The 19,141-nt window shown below is 49.7% G+C and overlaps 7 protein-coding genes across 7 annotated transcripts; 5 read left to right on the top strand and 2 right to left on the bottom strand.

Moving 5' to 3' along the window:
* Positions 1–107: 107 nt before the first annotated feature.
* On the bottom strand, positions 108–3,680 carry N7484_008361 (uncharacterized protein; the record flags this gene model as incomplete). Its single annotated transcript, XM_057118748.1, has 1 exon — positions 108–3,680. One exon carries the CDS (start codon positions 3,678–3,680, stop codon positions 108–110), a length of 3,573 nt encoding a protein of 1,190 aa, XP_056968303.1.
* Positions 3,681–7,335: 3,655 nt separating this feature from the next.
* On the bottom strand, positions 7,336–8,773 carry N7484_008362 (M20 family metallopeptidase; the record flags this gene model as incomplete). The annotated part of the gene is made up of 4 exons (XM_057118749.1): positions 7,336–7,595; positions 7,657–7,784; positions 7,833–8,605; positions 8,669–8,773. The coding sequence occupies 4 exons, from the start codon at positions 8,771–8,773 to the stop codon at positions 7,336–7,338; spliced, it is 1,266 nt and encodes a 421-aa protein (XP_056968304.1).
* Positions 8,774–10,039: 1,266 nt separating this feature from the next.
* On the top strand, positions 10,040–10,426 carry N7484_008363 (uncharacterized protein; the record flags this gene model as incomplete). Its single annotated transcript, XM_057118750.1, has 1 exon — positions 10,040–10,426. The coding sequence occupies one exon, from the start codon at positions 10,040–10,042 to the stop codon at positions 10,424–10,426; it is 387 nt and encodes a 128-aa protein (XP_056968305.1).
* Positions 10,427–11,289: 863 nt separating this feature from the next.
* N7484_008364 (major facilitator superfamily domain-containing protein) lies at positions 11,290–13,099 on the top strand (the record flags this gene model as incomplete). Its single annotated transcript, XM_057118751.1, has 3 exons — positions 11,290–11,335; positions 11,649–12,793; positions 12,854–13,099. The coding sequence occupies 3 exons, from the start codon at positions 11,290–11,292 to the stop codon at positions 13,097–13,099; spliced, it is 1,437 nt and encodes a 478-aa protein (XP_056968306.1).
* Positions 13,100–13,651: 552 nt separating this feature from the next.
* Positions 13,652–15,582, top strand: N7484_008365 (DUF4246 domain-containing protein; the record flags this gene model as incomplete). Its single annotated transcript, XM_057118752.1, has 5 exons — positions 13,652–13,702; positions 13,752–13,837; positions 13,889–13,967; positions 14,016–14,984; positions 15,037–15,582. 5 exons carry the CDS (start codon positions 13,652–13,654, stop codon positions 15,580–15,582), a joined length of 1,731 nt encoding a protein of 576 aa, XP_056968307.1.
* Positions 15,583–16,354: 772 nt separating this feature from the next.
* N7484_008366 (glycoside hydrolase family 28 protein) lies at positions 16,355–17,566 on the top strand (the record flags this gene model as incomplete). Its single annotated transcript, XM_057118753.1, has 3 exons — positions 16,355–16,579; positions 16,638–17,057; positions 17,108–17,566. 3 exons carry the CDS (start codon positions 16,355–16,357, stop codon positions 17,564–17,566), a joined length of 1,104 nt encoding a protein of 367 aa, XP_056968308.1.
* A 384-nt stretch (positions 17,567–17,950) lies between these two features.
* On the top strand, positions 17,951–18,915 carry N7484_008367 (uncharacterized protein; the record flags this gene model as incomplete). Its single annotated transcript, XM_057118754.1, has 2 exons — positions 17,951–18,200; positions 18,350–18,915. 2 exons carry the CDS (start codon positions 17,951–17,953, stop codon positions 18,913–18,915), a joined length of 816 nt encoding a protein of 271 aa, XP_056968309.1.
* Between the last annotated feature and the right edge of the window lie 226 nt (positions 18,916–19,141).

Below are 19,141 nucleotides of genomic sequence, written 5' to 3' on the forward strand. Positions count from 1 at the left end.
AAAGAAATTAGACCCCTAGGGTCTCTGGCATAATGAGGGCAAGGGATATGTGCTTTGGGACAATAAAGACACAAAGAAAAATGAAGATAAAGAATGACGATCGGAGATTAGAACATGCCACCATCGACCGGAACTGCAGGGGGTGGGTAATGTGGGATATCCGGGACAGGGCTCATTGCCTCTTGACGGGCTCGCTCACCACCCTCAATCGACTTCTTGCGAAGACGGCTGCGGGATCGAGGGCGCTTCTCATCATCCGGGAAGACACTGTGCTCATCATTAATGCTAGGAGCAGGGGATGAGACACGCGAATCAGCCTTGAACGCGGACAGAATGGTCTGGGTGCCTCGGCGGCGTCGAGGGTTCATTGGTGGTACTGGGGGAGTCGCACTCGGAGCCGGACCTCCTGGAAGACCAACAGTGGGAACATTTGAAGTACAGGAGACGAAAGTCGGCTCTGAGATGGTCTTCTTGTTCACTGGTCGCTTCTGAAGCGTGTTATTGCCCGGACCACGCTGTGGCAGGCTTTGCGAGCTGGATGCAGCAAGACTGGCTGTTGATTGATCGGATGGAATCTCATTCAGCGGAGGGGTGGCGTTGGCCGAATAAGCAGGGGTAGCAGGGGATGGTCGAGGCGGAGCGCCAATTATAGAAGGTGGGTGAGACGCCTGGGTGAACTGGAACGGTCGCTCGTATTGGAAACTCGGGGTTCCTGACCGGCTAGCACTACGATATCTACCCGACGCGGCGGAGGCAGACCGGTCGAAAGGAGCAGACTCAGGAGCCTCCATGGATGGACGTGCCGAGCCAGCAACCGAAGCAGGTACAGGTGGCTCGAAATTTTCAGGAACAACAAAGTTATCATGGGCGATGACTGCACCCTCCTCCACAGTTTCGAGATCGTCTCGATCTCGGTATCTGGTGCGACTCTTGGATCTGCCGGAAGCATCAGAGCTCGAGCGATCTCTAGGAGCCCGGAAACCAGGCTGTGGGGACGTGCCGCGGCTGCGACTTGATTCTCGAGATGCACTGCGACTGAGAGTCGGCATCCGAGATCGGAGGGATCGCTCTGAGATCTGGGGAGCGCTAGCATTGGAATGACGGCTGAAGAGAGATGGCCGTTCCTCGCGCGGCGAATCCTCCGCAGCAAGAGAAGGGGTGGAAGAACTGTAGCCGTATAGGTCGTTCTTTGAGACTCCCTGCTTGCTTGACTTGTGCTTCAAAAGGGAGAAAGCATTGCCAGCCTTGATCTGAGAGTCGGGGGTCTGTCGACCAGGAGTGGGGCTACTAGAGCGACTTTCACTCTCTGCGACACTCCGGAGCTTCTCTTGGATCTTTCGGCGTCGCTCAGCAATTTCCATAGCGAACTCTTCACGCTCCCGTTGGGTCTCCGTGCTTCCATCTCGGCGGTGGTGGTATGCAAGCTCTTCCTTCCACGACGGCATACTGTCAGGAATAGCACCATCGGAGGAATCTTCACTACCACGACTGGTTGTGATCTCTGCGGATTGTCTGGATGAATCCCGGGTGCTTGAAGTTTCCGGCTCAGTCAGCTCCGCAATGGTATCGACGTGGGGCTGGTTCTCTGAGGTAGGGCTGGGCTGAACCTCAAGGACAGACACTTGAGGCTCAAGCTTCTTCGAGTCGGGCTCATCCATGGGCAGTGTTGGGGACGGGGAACGGAAGATTGAAGATTTGTCACTTGCAGACCGCAAGTGTGACCGAATTCCATCCATGCCAAATCCAGACGGTTGGATTGTTGGAGAGTCTGGGCGTTCGGGAGTCACAGAGCCAGCGATGTCAGAGGGAGTCTCTTCGGGAATTTCATCCTCGTCAATCGGTTTCAGATCACCAAGATCCGAGTACCGCACTTCGGGCAAAGTTTCAAGATGATCCCCAGTAGGAGTAGGCGGCTTAGACGTGATGCTGGGGTGGTAGAGGGGGTTACCGTAATCCGTGGCTGCAGATGCCACCGAAGACAATTCGTACGAGCGACGATCCTCTCCTTCATCTCCTGAATCACTCGTGGTCGAGGTAGCATAGAAAGTTTTGTTCCCAGGGATGCGGGGAGACGCTTCCACACTCTCCATACCATGATGCGCATCACTGCTGTAGTGCGAGGAGGCTGACTCGGCTCTGGAGCGGTAGCTGGACTTGGAAAGTCCGCGAAGCCGGCCGGGCTGATCGGTTGGCATAGCACGAGGGGGCGAAGAAGGTCGTCGAGGAGGAGGGGTGTCTCGGCCTTGATGCAGCTGGAGCTGACGGCGAACGAACTGTTGCTCATCGAAACCAGTAGCTGGTCTGTTAAACAGACCCATGGCTGTTGCTTTTCCGTGGTCTTCTGGATTGAGCGCTGCAGCCAGCAAGGAGTGACTATCGTCGGTTTCGCTTGAAGGTGGGCTCAGTGGAGGTGCACCGAAAGAGGCTGCCGTTGGGGAAACGCGCTCCATAGGAGCAATTTCGATATATGGTTGCTGCTTTGGCGAGGTTGCCGACGAAGGAGGACTGCTGGGCCGAGGGGCAGATGGTTCAGTAATGGCAAGTTTCTGCAGTCGGTCACGAAGGTTGGTGGCACTCCTGGAGTAATTGCGGTTCAAAGGCAGAAGATCTGGGGTACCAGATCGTTGACGACTGAGGCTTTCCAGGCGATGCAAGGTCGAGTTTTGTTGATTTTGTACGTTCTGCGTCAAACCCTGACCATAGAGACGACGAGATCGAACCGAGCCAGTTCTTGGGGTTGACATGCCAGAATGTGGGCGGGCGTCCATTTGAAATTCTGGAGCTGGAGCGGTGTGCAACGGACCTGTAGGCTGCAGATGAGATACGACGGATTGAGACTCATCAATTGAAGTCGCTGCAGTTGAGAAGCGTGCATTCGCTGTGGGGCCAGATGCAGTTGATGATAGGGTGGTTCGATTTGCCGATGAAATAGAAGGAGTATCCTCAGAGTCCGGTAAGGCGGTATCTAGGGTTTCTTCTCCCTCTGCTTCTGCTGCTGCTGCCGCCGCCGCCTCTCTGTCTTGCTTCTCTTGCAGTCTCATCCGTTGGAAAGCAGACATATTCAAGTCATGGTCATATACTGCTTTGCCCATTCCTAGCGGGCTCTCAGTGGCAGGCGATGACCCTCCTGGAGACCGAACTGGGATGCGGAATACTTTTTGACGGCCACCAAACAAATTATTCCCTTCAGCTCGGCGAGCTCGGCTCATGATGCTCCCATTATTTGATCGGTCATCGTCGGTACCATATCCTCCATCCCCGCCAGATGCATAGGAGTCGGTACGACCCAAGACCATAGAAGGTCGGCTACCGTCATTTGAGGAAACTTCGTCGATATCTGTCAGCATTGCTGGGCTGTGTCCGAAGAGGTTCAATCGCGAAGCTCGCTTGGGGAAGAGGACGCTGTCGTCACTAGCTTTGCCGATCTTGGAGGCCGGGTCGTCCTGTTCTCTCAACATGCTGAATCGAGCGGAAAGCTTTGGCATGAGCAAACTGGTGCGGAAATCATCTGATGGTGGGAGGGCATCCGCTAAGAGATTCAAATTCGGTGGCTCCTCCACCGAGTCCTTCTTTTTTGACAGCTTCAAGCTGAATGCAGATGTGGATGGGCCATTTTCCAGCTCATTCAATGTGTCCTTGACCTCCTTGGCCTTTTTATTCTTGCGAAACCGGTTCATCATCGGGACGATTTGTGGGGTTATTTAAAGGGGAAAGAGCGGTTATAGTTCGTAATGCGGATTTAACGACGAACGGCAACGAGCGACTAGCGACTGGTAGAACAAGTTAGTCTCTGGGATATTTGAAGACTTCTTCCCCAGATACCTACCAGGCAATGCTTATCCACGTATACAAAAGAGCGGCATGACCATTAAGCGCCAGGTCAAGTTGGTTGAGGGAGTAGATAGCGACTCCTGAATGGAAAATCGAGTAAGGAATAGCCCCCGCGGTTGATTTATTCTTGTTCGCGTTGTCTGGACCGATTGGCAAGCAGGACAAGGGGGTTCGAGCACCAATCAAATATAGCTGAGGGGGCGAAGTGACCGGCGAACAGGCTTGATTGATCACACGAGGAAACGAGTGGGCGGGATAGGAGTCGACGTGCAGGAAATGATCGGGGGCGTCGCAATTGAAAGTGCAATCGATAGATTTAAAGAGCGTGTGGAATAACAAGTAATCAGGAAAAAAGAAAAGTCAAATATGACAGGACGACCTCGTCAAGGAATGCAATGATTGGAGATTGAGAATGGGGAGAAAAAGCGTCCAAGTACGGGTACCAAGGCTGTATTGACTGTATGACGCTAGAAACATCACAGAAAAAAAAATCCAAAAGTCAAATTTTATTTGAACAAAATAGGGATCTGGATCCGGATAGTCCCCGATATGAGTGTCCACCTGTTCTACAAGTCGATCTATTACGATGTGCACATGAAGTTTTGGACGGACTTTGTTTATTTACAGCTGCCATGCCCATGAGGTACATAGGGGCTACCCGAAGTGCATCCATGGATGGAGTTGAGACATGGAGATACGGTACTTTACATCACAATCTTCTCTTGTACATAGCTGGAGAATTATTTAATAACCCGCGGACCCAATGGCCGGGTCCCTTGCAGGAAGTCCAATAATACCGTAATTACCTGGTAAGTTTCCTCGTGCGGCATGTGGAACCTGGGGCTGAACGCCACTGCAGCGTCCCAGGCGCGTCCAAGGTGTGTTTTATCATGATTAAGGATGGGGAGGATACCCATACCGGCGCGGGGCTTGTTTACTGTTTAAAAGTTAATTTGATATTCTTCATTTCCATTAAATGGAGACTTCATAACCGGCATATGAAAAAAAGGAAGGTCAATTTTAATCCACTAGCTTGCTTCCGAGAGTCTGGGCACGGGAACCTTGCCAATGCGAACTGGATTGACCGATCTCCAGATGGATAGGGGATACAGATGATCGCAAACTCGATCCCTTCGGTACAACCGGTGGGGACTTCTGCCGAACACTACAACCGCTGTTCATGGCATATAATGCATGGAGTGCACACAGTACATGCAGTATATCTGATTCCCCTTGCATGGCGGCCAACTTGAACAATGAAATTAATCTCGACCATTCGTCTATCAGATGGCTTGCAGGGGCCTCTTCTCAGCCACCTGCAAGCCAACTCATGGATAAAAATTACTAGCTGCTGTAATCTGCAGGTTATTTCTCCGAGAGTCTCCTGCGTCGTGCAGCACGGTTGATGCCGTCGCGCATAATTCTATATGATATCGACATGCTGTGCCACGCTGGCAGACGCCCATGCCGTGGATCCGCGTAAATCGCAAGGAGAACAGCCGAGGATCACCTGGATCCATTGGAGCTCCGCTTCGGTGAAGAACTCTTCGGCCCTGCAGAAAGAGTAATTGCTTGTTTTGATTTCTCTTCCGACGCGACCCAGTGTTGCATCATCGATGAATGATTATGAATCCAGAATCCGGATCTCATCCCAGCCTTGGTGGAACCGATGAGATCATGAGCACAGACAAGGAGGAGAGCAGTTGGTCTAACGGAAAAGGCCCCAAAGGAGCAACCTTCATTTAGCGCGTTTCTGGCTCGCGTTGTTTTGGAGCCAAGATTGACAGCCGTTGTTGGGACCCAGCCCGTAAGCTTTGCCCAGGCATTTTGGGTCCCGCGGAGAACCTTCTCCTCTCGTAGTGGTGGACCGAAGGAAAGAAGGGCAACAGTGGGGAAGACAAACTCGCTTGGGTACGAGGTCCTAGTGCGTGGTGGTTGGGTCCCCACAGTCAGCTTGCTCCCGCATCACCCTTCTTTTCGTTACCTCCACGCACTGGGCCCATCTACCCAAATTATGATAGTTTGGGCCTAAAAACTGCCTTTCACTTCCCCGGGGTCGTGGATTGGCTGGGCGAAGCGGTGCCCCTGACTAGTCTTAGGGCGGATTCCTATGGTAATTTTGATATGCACATGCACGACTCCTCTGCATCTCTACTTCCCTAGACCCGTCAGGTTTGCAAGTGGTCAATAGACTTTCTCAAATCATCGATGATTTGTAAAAAGGGGAGCTAAAGGAATTGGAATTTTACACTCGAAGTGCCTGTACCTGCATGTTGGTACCGGTACCTGGTATACCTGGTGGGGCAGCCGGTATTGACTCCACCAGTACCAGTTTACCCAAAAGTACCTTCCAATTCCCGATACTCGCACTTGCAAAACGGCCCAAAGTCGAGGCTCTCGAGCTCGATATTAATTTCCGATCTATCACACTTCTCGGAATATTGATTCAACGGATGTAGAATCTCGTATTGAGCGCTTGGTAGAAAGTCAAGCGTCATACTTCATGAATAATTGATTCATACATTCATTGATCTCTGAATATTGATCGACGGGAGTGCATATCGATCGGTTCTTGAACTCCAGGGCCCAGATTCATCGATTTTGTGTTCTTGCGAAAGTCTAAGAAGATTGAGGAGGAACGTTGGGGCCGGAAGTATGATCCATGTTGGTGGGTGCCAAACCACCAATCCCAATTTCTGGCTCCGCACTAAGAGAAGATTGTAATTCAAGGCCCCGCGCGCCGTTGTTTCAAGTGTGCGATCAATTTTCTTCCGCTCATTCTCGGTGGTATATTTTGATTGGAGGTCTCGGTTATCGGATTGATCTGAATGCCACGCGGTGTTAGTTCCTTTGTGTAGGAGTAGATATGATTCCGGGAAATGATGGTATTGGTGGAGCTTTGATATTCAATCTCGCTTGTCCAAGGTCCGGAAAGAGCTTCCAAAGCAAGGTTCTTTGATTCAACAATTTATTTCAAACAAAGCACAAAATTAAGAAGATCTAGAACATCCAACCTTTCCAATTATATTTAAAAGGACGTAGTCAAGGTATTAAGATCACAGGATGAGGTCATGAACGGATACAATCCGATAACCTACAATTGTACGAATTGCTCGTTAAATATATTTCAGTTGCCCCAGTGGAGTACCAACAGTTCGAAACGGCACCGGGGGTCTTCGAACGCCTCACTGCTGAAAATAGTTTAACTTTGATCCTGCAACTGCGTCTGTATTTTGAGCTTCGAGGTACAAACATGGCATTGAAACGCTGGTATGGTTTCCATTAATGCCATTTTTGCGCCCCAGGGCCGCTGGAATGAAAATAAGCAGGACACAAACATGACGTAACGTACGCACAGAGTCAGGCCCACAAGGTAAATCTCAGTCTGGGGTCCGTGCTCACGAAGAAAGTATGATTGGCTGGACTATGTTATCACGTGATATCCCATTTCAGCATCAGTCGCAAGTTGAATTTTGGTCCCTACTTCCAACGGTGAAGTATCTATTATGTGTAGCTGACGTCGCTCTTTGCTACACCCGGCCATTTATTGACATGCTCATTCCAAGCCTCATGTCTGAGCTGGCGGTCCGCCAGAATTTGGTAGCCTGCAGTTGCAAGGCCCTTTCCAACGTCCAAGGCTCGTAGAAACGAATCATATGTGCCTGCTGCCTCTGCAAACCCGGGTGTATGCGGTCCCATGTCGCCTTCTGGAGTAGGTATCACAAACATCGGATGGATACCGGGGATCTCGTGGGTCACGTTTCCTAGAAGCAGACACATTAGAAATCCAGCCATGCAGCCACCGTCTTGAAATGAACATGGTACCTTGATCAGTTGAGCCTCCAATATTGTCCTCCAATTTGTGTTGGAATGTTTTCCCCATGGCTCGCATAGAGTCGGTAAAGACCCTTGCGATGGTCTCATTGTTTCGCAGGTTTTTATATGCCCGATCCCTAGCCTAGGTTAGCGTGATCAATACGAACCAAAAAATTCGGTCTCACCATGTCAATTCGACTTTGCATCCGGCTGCCTGCGCACCGCCATGGATGCAGCCTTCAAGTCGTTTGCAAAGTGTTTCTAACTCTGTATCGGTGGCAGCCCGCGCATAGAGCTCAATCTCCGCAAGTCCGGGAATGATGTTCGGTCTTTCGCCGCCATTGCTAATTATGCTGTGAACACGATCTGTTAATGGAAGCTGTTGTCGCAACATCGCGATGTTATTGTATGTTGAAACAACAGCATCGAGTGCATTGACTCCAGCCCACGGAGAGGCTGCAGCGTGGGCCTCCTTTCCATGGAACTTGATCTTGACTGAATTAATGGCCAAAGTCTTAGGACAACTGATGCCATCGAAGGATTCGATGTCGTTGGATGGGTGGGCCATAAGACTAGCATCCACGCCGCGATAAGCTCCAGCTTCGATCAAGTCAATTTTGCCACCACCCGACTCTTCAGCTGGTGTGCCCAGCAACCGGACCCGGCCCTGGATCCCCATCTCTTTGAGCAAGCCCGCGGTGAACAGGAAGGCGGCAATTGAGGAGGTGGCGATGAGATTGTGTCCGCATGCATGGTGGTACTCGTCGTTTCCACGAGGGAGGGCATCGTATTCGGCGTTATAACTCACGAGCCCCCCTCCGGTGCCGAACTCGACTTGGAAAGCTGTTGAGATTCCGTATGCATGAGGCGCGGCGGTATACCCAAGGCTTTCCAGCAAACTGCAAATGTTGTCATGGGCTTGCACCTCTTCATAGTGTGGCTCGGGGTTTCCGTGAATCTGGTGGTGGGGAAACGGGTTAGAAATCTTATGAGCACCGGAATGACAGATTGATCGACTTACCTGTTTGTTCACACGCCATAGATCATTCTTATGAGTGTTTGCCAGGACATCGATTTCGTCCTGAATTTGACCGGGGTCAGCTGGGGCTGGTAGAGTAGTTCTCATAGCTTGCGATCTGGGCACAATGTGTATGGAGGAAGGGAAGAGATCCCATAGACTCACCTGAACCCAATTTATAGGGGCCGTAGAAGACGTACTGAATTGCAGCAGTTATTTTCTAGACCAAGTACCGTATAGTGAAGCCAACGTTTACTTGTCCCCCGATTGGCTAAATGAGAAATATGACTCTGACCTGTGATTGGCCAATGCGGCAAAAGGTACACAGATAACAAGCCGGGGTAAGTCGGTGTTTACCGTCCCCACACCTATCACCTGGTCACTCTTCTCTAAGCGACCTAACCTCGTCTAACTCTGTGCTAACCCAATTGATGGGCTCCGAGAGAATCCAATATGTCGGGAAGAAATGCACCCCGCTTGAAAAAAGGTCAGTATCGCTAGGATGCAATCCGCTCATAATTTAATCATCTCATGAGCAGGTTGCTTGTCTTGTCGTGTGCGCAAGCTAAAGTGCGACGAACAAAGACCGGAGTGTCAGCGCTGTACTAGTGGCCATGTGAAATGTGACTGGGACTGGGTGCCGGTTCCTCGGCGATCAACACGCAAGGCAGCAGGACCGCGTGGCATTTGTCGTTCAATAAAACCATTGATCCATCGTGCACCAGCTGCTGCCACTCCCACTTATCAGATCGACCCATATCACTACATCTATAATTACCAGCCTCCTCTCATGAGAAGCCTAGGGACAGACCATATCCCGCTCCAGAACTCCGTCATACTTGACCTAAAGGACCGGGAGCTGTTCCAATTCTTTCCCCATTGCATTCTCGCTTTCAACTACGGTAAAGCTTGGGAGTGGAGCGCTCCAGCTTATATTTACCGGGAAGTAGCCATAATGCAACTCCAGCGTCATGCATATGATCATGGCCATGGGGGCGAAAGAACTTCAGTTACGACAGACGACATATCCGCATTCTTACACTTCCTTAACGCCAATAGGAAAGGCGGGAAAAGCACATTATTGTCTTGCCCTGAGCGAGTTGTCACGTCTGTTACGTACGCCGGCGCCCATGACAGATGAGGACATCGATGCGATCTTAACTGTCTTCTATCTCATGGTGTTTTATGAAGCACAATTCAGTAAAAGTAATGCCACTACATCGATACATCTCCAGGGATTGGCGTCCTTTTTTCGTAGCTCCGAACAGCTTTCTGGGACCAGTGGAGATCAATTGTCAATTGACTGTCTTCCCCCGCTGTCGCAGCATTTGTTGCTTCTTACTCTGTACGTCGCATTCTAGTTGATCGCTAACAATGGCTTATCATAGAAATAGTGCATGCAATTTGACGATCCTGCCAGAGGCCCCAGATGCCAAAGCTTCGTCTTATTACTTTGTCGACGGCGAGAACCCCGGCGTGTTCTACGATCAGCTTTTTCAAGCAGCGCACCATACATTACCCCGAATCTGGGACACTCGGTACCCAGCTGAAGAGCTTCTGGATGACCTTGAGAACCTTCGAGCCCTGGACCTCACCCATGAGTGCAACAAGCTTCATTTCAAACTGGAAACTCTGGATCAGAGCTCACCGGGCCTGTCCCTGAACATTTCCCACATGACAGGCATATGCGAAGACTTACGTCAGACCAAAGAGGTGCGGATCTCTCCAATCACGCCTCAGTGGCCAAGTATATTGTACTAATCAAGAGCAGGAATTTGACGACCTTCTGCGAATAGCGAAGCTTGCGCAAGGACCTAGCTCTGTATCGCGCCGTGTAGTACGTACGACTCTAATTGCCGTTGCCGATTTATATGGAACGGAGATATTCTGTCACCGAGTCGTTTGCCGTAGATTATCAAAGCATGGCTGTCACCAGTCGTCTTTGAAAAATCTCATGGAAACGGCCAAAAAAGCATTGGATATTGATATGCGACTTTTAGGACGCATATGCTGGCCCATGCTTATGGCAAGTATGGAAACGAAACGCTTGGCTGAGCAGAGTTGGATTTGTAAGATATTTGAAGAGATGACCTCCAAGCATGGAAGCCTTTTAGGCATTGAGAGGCGTTTGAATAAGGCATAATGCGCAAAGTCTTGAGAAGATATAATAAACCAAGTCGAAATTTACCTACCTCTTCGCCACTGTTTCAAATGAAACTGAGGAGTCCAGTGATGATCATGAAAGGCAATGTTCACAACCTATCGCAAATTATCTTCTCTATAACATTGAGTTGCTACCAGATCCGAGAAAAAAGCGTAATCCATTCCGCAGGTTCCTAGAATCTCAAGATAGAGGTAACTTGCATGCGGCGAATAATTGTGCACGGCTCCATCCCCCGCCATTTGCCGCATTAGCCAATAGGCACTCGCGCCAAGATCCGTCTAATAGGACACAACTTTTGTTGCTAATAGTCTGAAGGCTACCTATTTTTCAAAGGAGGTAAAGAAATACATTCGAAACCGTAGGATACATTCAGTAATGGCCAAATGGTATAAGAACCAGCTCAATACCCGAGCCCAGATCAAAGTACTCAACAGCTTCTTCAATCCACAAACGAGCAACCATGGCCCCTGGCAATGCATGTGACCGTGACCCGGACTGGCCGCCAGGTACCGCTCGAATTGAAAGCTTACGGGGTACTGATTACGCGCATACGCATGGCGAGATAATGTTACAGCCTCGTCCCACGTCGGACCCAAATGATCCCCTAGTAAGGAGCTATATTCCCTTCCATCTACTGCGAGACAACCATCTGATACAACGAACTTGCAGAATTGGCCACTATGGCGAAAACATCTCAATTTTTTCCTGGCATCCTTCTATTCCTTCATGGTCTGGGCATTGTAAGTATCCACCATCCCTTTCTAACCTGCGATTGCTGACCCTCGAAGGATTGACGCCGCTACACTAACTTGGCTTTAGCTTTGAGATACTCGAGGACTCATATGCAGCCGGATGTGAGAAGCTTGTGCATCGAGGCGTTCTTCATGATCCCATTTGCTCTGGCAATCGGACGACGCCCTGTCTACCTCTTCAGCACCGCGGCGCAGCTCGCCATCTGCATATGGTCTGCAAAAATGGAGACAGTTGCGGATCTTATGATGGTTAATATTCTAAGTTGTTTCTTTGGTGTGCTTTCTGAAGTCATTGTGCAGATGACCGTCACAGATATCTATTTCGTTCACCAACGTGGCTTAATCAATAGTATCTACGTCTGGTTCATGAACAGCGGTTCTAATTTGGCGCCATTGGCTGCGGGCTACATTACAGTTGCCCAAGGGTGGCGCATGGTCTGGTGGTGGATGGCCATATTTTTTGGTATCTGCTTTGTTGCTTTTATCTTTTTCTACGAGGAAAGTTTATACAAGGTACCCGTCGGGATGATCGATGGTATTTCGACATCTGAGAGGAAGGTTGAGGCATCAGAAACACATGGCGCCACCAAAGAAAATGAGAAAATTGACAGGATTGGCGATTGTTTGGCACGAACCAGCTCCAACTGCGACATCGCGTCACCACAGATCGATATTTCTATCCCTAAGAAAACATACCTACAGCGTCTGGTGCCTTTCACAAGACCTCAAGGCACCCTGCATCATTTCTTCCGGCATAGTTACCAGCCTTTCCTCATTCTCTTTACGATTCCGTCCGTCCTTTTCATGGCTCTCATATACGGGGCTATGACAGCATGTTCAACAATCATGATCACCACTCTGTCATCATACAGGGCCTTGCCGCGTTATAGCTTCAATTCATCCCAGATAGGCCTGATGAGCCTCCCTCCGTTCATTGGGACAAGTCTGGGGGCCCTTGTGACGGGCCCTCTGAGCGACTGGATTATCCTCTTTCTTGCAAGACGAAACCAAGGCATCTACGAACCGGAGATGCGTCTTTGGGCCATTGCCGGCTTTATTCCTCTTGTCCCGGCAGGAATACTGATGTTTGGCCTGGGCCTGAGCCGAGGCGCTCCTTGGCCAGTCTTGGCAGCAGGATTTGCACTTTGTGCATTTGGGAATGCGCCCGCTAGCAGCGTGTCTTTGACTTATATTACCGATGCTTATGGAGAGGTATGCAACTAAAACCCTCTTAGTATGAAATACAAATCAGTGACTAAACTCATTTGGCAGATCGTTGCCGACTCATTGGCTGGGGTGAGTTTCGTCCGCAATCTTTTCGCAACTGCTTTGGTGTTTTCCCTTTCGCTATGGATCGAGGGGGTTGGCCTGGCAAATGTCTTTGTGACAATTGCAGTTTTGATGACTACCATTCTACTTGGCACATTTGGGTTTATCACTTACGGTAAACGGCTACGGCATGCAATGGCAGGTCGCTACCAGTACTACGCCGAGAGACAGCTTGATTTGAGACGTTGATTGGTATGGTCGATCCCAAGGAGGCAGAAGCAGCGGTGTGAATTATAATGCTATATCTTTCGAGTAGAATTCTTACTGTGGTCATTTGCCAAGCCCGTATATCCAGGGAAAAGGAAGCCTACCAGGCTGCTGCTCTCTGGTGGACCCACTTATGTAATACCTAGCTGCTCACGTGTTCGGTTCAAAAGGGCAACGACGACAAGGTATGTGCCTACGTACATACATCTGTAGCTTTAGGCTGTGAGTGTCCGAATATACTCGGATGAATGAATAGCTTGTTCTCTTTTACTTGATGTAATGACATCTGAATGGTTGACATCATATTTTCTTTTATTTTTTATTTTTATCTTTTCTAGAAAAAAGGGTCCAGAGAAGACCCTAATTTCTGGTTAGCGTAGGTCTAGGCGTAGGCTCCCACACCTGTCGCCACGGTAGCCTGTTTTCTGTGTGCCTTCCAATGTTTTTGCAGCTTCTGCGTCCTTGAAAAAAGACTATATAGTCCAGCTCATGTCGCCAGATTCACACAATTCACCAACTCACTCAAGAGTCAAGATGGACCCGCGACTTAAGATGCCAGGATTCAATTCCGATCTCTATCCCGAGGTCAGCCTTTTCCCCTTTGAATGCAAAGACTGCAAATGATACTTATTAGTCCCAGGTGGTTGCAGCGGGTTACGGGAGGTCAGCTGGGTTTCAGAATGCCTTAGATCCAAGCTATTGCAGTCAAGAAGATACAGGGTAAGTACTTTGGAATCGCGTTGAATTCCGGAGCTGACCGGCTTGTTGCAGTCTTCTCTTTACGCACAGAGAGATCCTGATGATGCGAGTGATGAATACCATTACTGACAAGCCTGCATGGGATCAAAAGGTATGTTTTGGCCGCGTGCATATTGTGAACTCGGATCTGACTCCATAGGTTTTCGACGAGCAAATCACTGCCAAATGGCGTGAGGAGATCTCTCAAAGTGGCCAGGATGTGTCCTCTAGAATGATGGATTGGATAATTGATGAGCTTCAATGGAAAGCTAGAATCTACAAAGAAAAAGGAGCCATCCATGTCTTCGATTCTGGGGTGGTCAAGTCCGACATCGCGATCTCTCAGCAGATCCAACAGGCTTTGAAGGACGCAGTCGCCCCCATGGAACACATCCCCCAAAAGGACAAAGACTATCATCCAGGCTCGGATCAGAAAGTTGTTGACCTGGTGCATCCTTCGCTTTTCCCGGTGATCTACGGTCGAACCCGTATATTACCAGACCGTGTCATTGGTCTAGATGACTGTCTTGGTAGCATCGGAGAAGGCGACTTGATACCAATCCCATCAGAGAAAAATTCAACCATGCCGCCGCCACCATCAAGATGGCATGAGGGTCCCTCGGTACTGAGCGGAAGATTCCAATGGCTCCCTTGCGACGTCGAAATGACAGAGGGTGATGGTTGTCGAATCCTGTCATACATCAACAACGCTCATCCTATCGAACATCGTGCGCTATACGAAGTCATTGAACAGATAATCGCGCGAACGATTCCCCTCTGGGACATGAGTCTGATACAAAGAAATTATGGACATCGACACAGAATTGAATTCCACGGAGTCGAGTATGGCGAAGCTCCCACGCCGAAGCCAACAGAGCCAGAGGGGGACTACGACGAGGACCAACATTGTGAGGACGATTGGGCTTGGCTGGCATCCAGACCGATCAAGCAGCCCGAGCCAGGCCGGTTCGATAGAAATTACGCGCTAGATTACTACGATGAGCCAGTCAACCTGCGAGAGCAGTTCAAAAATCAGAACCTCCAGGTGATTGTGAAGCTGGCGAATATCGAACTGACACCCGACAAGCCCGACTATGAGGGTGGCACCTGGCACATAGAGGGCCAATTGGTGAGTAACTTACCCGCTTTCTACAAGTGCTTTTCTCATTTCTAAAAATCAGAACGAACGAATTTGCGCATCAGCGATCTACTACTACGACAGCGCCAACATCACGGAAAGTACATTGGCCTTCCGTCATCGAGCCATGGCCGAATTTGATAACATCGATTACGAGCAAGATCTCCACCAATTTCTGCAGGTTATCTTTGGATTTCCACCCGAGGTCGACGGACGTAATCAGGATTATAACAAGACTCAAGTCGACGGAGACATTGTCTGCAAAGAAGGCCGATTAATCACGTTCCCGAATATCTTGCAACACTGCGTCTCTCCCTTTTCATTGGCTGATCGGACCAAACCAGGACACAGGAAGATTCTTGCACTGTTTCTTGTGGATCCTCATCGACGTATTATCTCGTCGGCAAATGTTCCACCACAACGGGAGGATTGGAGGGAGGGTCAAGGTGATTGGGGGATGAAAGGGTCATTGATGACAATGGAGGAGGCGAAGGGACATAGGCTTTCGCTAATGGAAGAGCGGAGTGTTCGGAAGGAGAAGAATAATCGTGAATTTGCGAGAGGGAGTTTCTCCCTTTGTGAACATTAATATGATAGAGAAATTTGTTCGATATCGACAATATAAAGCCTGCGGTTTCATTAATCTATGTCTGCCCCAGGGCGGATGGAGCTTGAGTACTTCGATCACCTACTATCTATTACTATACCCTTGCTCGCAGGGAAATGCCATTGACATCACTGGCAAGCAATCTATTTAGATTAAAGTATTTACCGAAGTGTCTTATTAAAGTTAAAATCAGCCACCTCACCTTACCCCGAACTAAGACATGCTTTATATTGATTAAATGATAAGCCAAGCATTGCCCCACGCATGCTTGTTCAGCACAGGTCTAGGTGGATGCAGTCCATTGGACCAGAATGCAGAGCGGCCTGATGGTGAAACTGCTTATCCCGACCGAGACCTGGATTTTACCGATGATCCCCCGAAATTCAGGAACGGACGACCGTTTCCACTTTTCCCCTGACATCCCTGAAGATCGGCTCGTGCCATAACCGTAAGAGGAACAGACCATTCTTCACAAGGTTATGATAGACACTGTGGAGTTCTGTCAGGGCTTCGGATAGATGAGTTCATAGATTGTGCCAGAGTCGAATGCGAAGCGTCTCGGATAGACGGGACGATCTTTTTTCCCACGTTTCATGTTCTGCTGTTATCAGAAACCCCATATATACTGAGATGATGCCCTACTTGTTTCTTGTTTCCTCCACCGCTTCTCTCCTTTCCTTTCCCTTTTGTAGATTCGAGCTAGACTCAACCTCCACGTTCTTTATACCGTCTGTTGATCAGACCCATATACACCATGCGCACTTCTCTGATGTCCATGCTGGCCCTGGGCGCCACCATTGCATCCGCTGCACCGGCCCCTTCTCGCGTTTCGCAGATGAAAAGAGCCACCTCCTGCACTTTCAACTCCGCTGCTAGTGCGAGCGCTAGCAAGAGCTCCTGCACCACGATTGTGCTGGATAACATCGAGGTGCCTGCCGGTGAGACACTGGATCTAACGGACCTGAGCTCCGGCACCAAGGTAAGATCCCGTCGGTTGGCTCCAACGCCTGAACTGCCCTCTAATATCATCATGAAAGGTTATCTTCGACGGCGAGACCACTTTCGGATACAAAGAATGGGATGGCCCTCTGATTGAGATCTCGGGTTCCAACATCATTGTTGCCGGTACTTCCAACCACACCATCAACGGTGGAGGAGAGCGCTGGTGGGATGGCGAGGGAACCAACGGTGGCAAGACGAAGCCCAAGTTCTTCTATGCGCATAGCCTGGATGACTCGACTATCACCGGTCTGAGCATCAAGAACACGCCTGTCCAGGCCTTCAGCGTCGAGTCAGACAACATTGTTCTTAACCGGATCACAATCGACAACTCGGATGGTGATTCGAACGGTGGACACAACACCGATGCTTTTGATGTTGGCGAGAGCAACGGTGTGACTATTCGCAACGCTGTCGTGAAGAACCAGGATGATTGTTTGGCAGTCAACTCCGGCTCTGTAAGTGCACCCCCAAAAGAAAATTGCTCGGCGTAACTAACACCCTTTAGAACATCGTCTTCACTGGTGGTACCTGCTCCGGTGGTCACGGACTGTCCATTGGCTCCGTTGGTGGACGTTCCGACAACACCGTCAAGAACGTCACCATCTCCGACTCGACGGTGACAGACTCGGCAAACGGAATCCGTATCAAGACCAACTCTGGAACTACTGGCTCTGTCTCTGGTGTCACCTTCTCCAACATCAAGCTTTCCGGCATCACCGACTACGGTATTGTTTTCGAGCAGGACTACGAGAATGGCGACCCGACTGGTACTCCCACTGACGGTGTTCCTATCACGGATCTCACCGTGGAGAAGATCACTGGCACTGTTGAGAGTGACGCGACCTCTATCTACATCCTTTGTGCTGATGGGGCCTGTTCGGACTGGACTTGGTCTGATGTTAGCGTGACTGGTGGATCGAGCAGCGACGAGTGTGAGAATGTGCCATCTGGTGCTTCCTGCTAAGCGCTCTGCATGATCATATCAATCGGGTTTGGTAATTAGTAATTGTTGAATCAATTGGGTCAATGGGTGCCGAGTTGGATCCCATACTGTACATAGTGGGCCGGGCCTTGACTGGCGAACAGCTCATGAACAGGACATTGATTCCATCTAGTGAATTGAACAGGGACAAATAATCATCCTGAAGCAAATTTAGCTTATTGGATGATTTTTAAGTCTCTTACATACTGGTAAACCCAAATATCGATTATAATCCAATCAGATCCTTGTACAATCCATAACGTCATAGCTGAATGAAGCTCCCCGCAGAAGCTTCAAAGACCCCCCATTGTCCCACATCATCTTCTCTCACACCTTTCCCAAGCAACAAACTTCAGAATAGTCAAAATGCACGTTCTTCTTCTCGGTGGTCACGGCAAAGTCGCCCTACACCTAACCCCACTCCTCCTCAACCGCTCCTGGAGTGTCACTAGCGTGGTGCGCAACCCCGACCACGAGAGCGAGATCCTAGATCTCGGCAAGGGTCGGAAGGGCAAGCTTAATGTCTTGATCTCCAGTCTAGAAAATGTTAAAAGCGCCACGGACGCCCAGAAGATCCTCGACGCGACCAAACCAGACTATGTAGTCTGGTCGGCAGGTACGTGCCCCTCACCCCACTTTCCACACCCCCATATCCGAGTCCCGAGCATATATAAAAATGCAAAGAAAGCATAACATAGGATCGGGGATTCGCTCAGTACAAGACCAAAAAGGGTCAATAAGATTCCATAACTAACAATCTACCAGGAGCCGGCGGCAAGGGCGGCCCAGCAAGCACAATCGCAATCGACCAAGAAGCCGCCAAACACTTCATAGGCGCCTCATTCGCCTACCCAAGCGTCTCCAAATTCCTAATGGTCTCCTGGCTCGGCAGTCGCCGTAAACAGCCAAGCTGGATGAACGACGACGCCTGGGCAAGCATCATGCGTGGTAAAACCGAAATCCTACCCACCTACGCCGCAGCCAAGCTGGAGGCAGACGAGTACATGACTGCACTAGCCGCGAAACAGAAGAAGGAAAATTCCCGCCCGTTCCAGGCTATCAACCTGCGGCCTGGTACTTTGAAAGATGATCCTGCGACCAGGAAGGTGGATCTGGGAATTACCGGTGAGGCTAAGGGGAGTGTGACCAGGGAGGATGTGGCTATTGTTGCGGATCAGTTGCTTGCTCGGGCTGATGTTGAGGGATGGATTGATCTTGTTAATGGAGATGTTGAGGTTGAGGAGGCTGTGGAGAAGGTTGCTACTGAGAAGATTGATGCTGTTGCGGAAGAGGATGTCGATGGAATGGTTAAGAGGTTCTTTCCTGAGTAGGTAGATATTCTTTCATTCAGTTGGCTTAGCCTTTCGGTGTTAGCTACCTATCTTTTCTTACTTCCCGGGGATAAATGGATGTAAATTCTTATCATAAAAGAAAAATAACAATGAGAAATTCGAACGTGTTGAACGACCAGCAAAGCACAGTCTGAATAGAGTCCAAAATGGTAAGTGTTGGTGGGAAGACACGTACGGAAAGGAAAGAGCTTGGAAGAAGAGCAAA

This window comes from Penicillium longicatenatum (genome assembly GCF_028827895.1).
Source record: "Penicillium longicatenatum strain IBT 33135 chromosome Unknown contig_6_segment0_segment0, whole genome shotgun sequence".
NCBI classification, from domain to species: Eukaryota; Fungi; Ascomycota; class Eurotiomycetes; order Eurotiales; family Aspergillaceae; genus Penicillium; species Penicillium longicatenatum.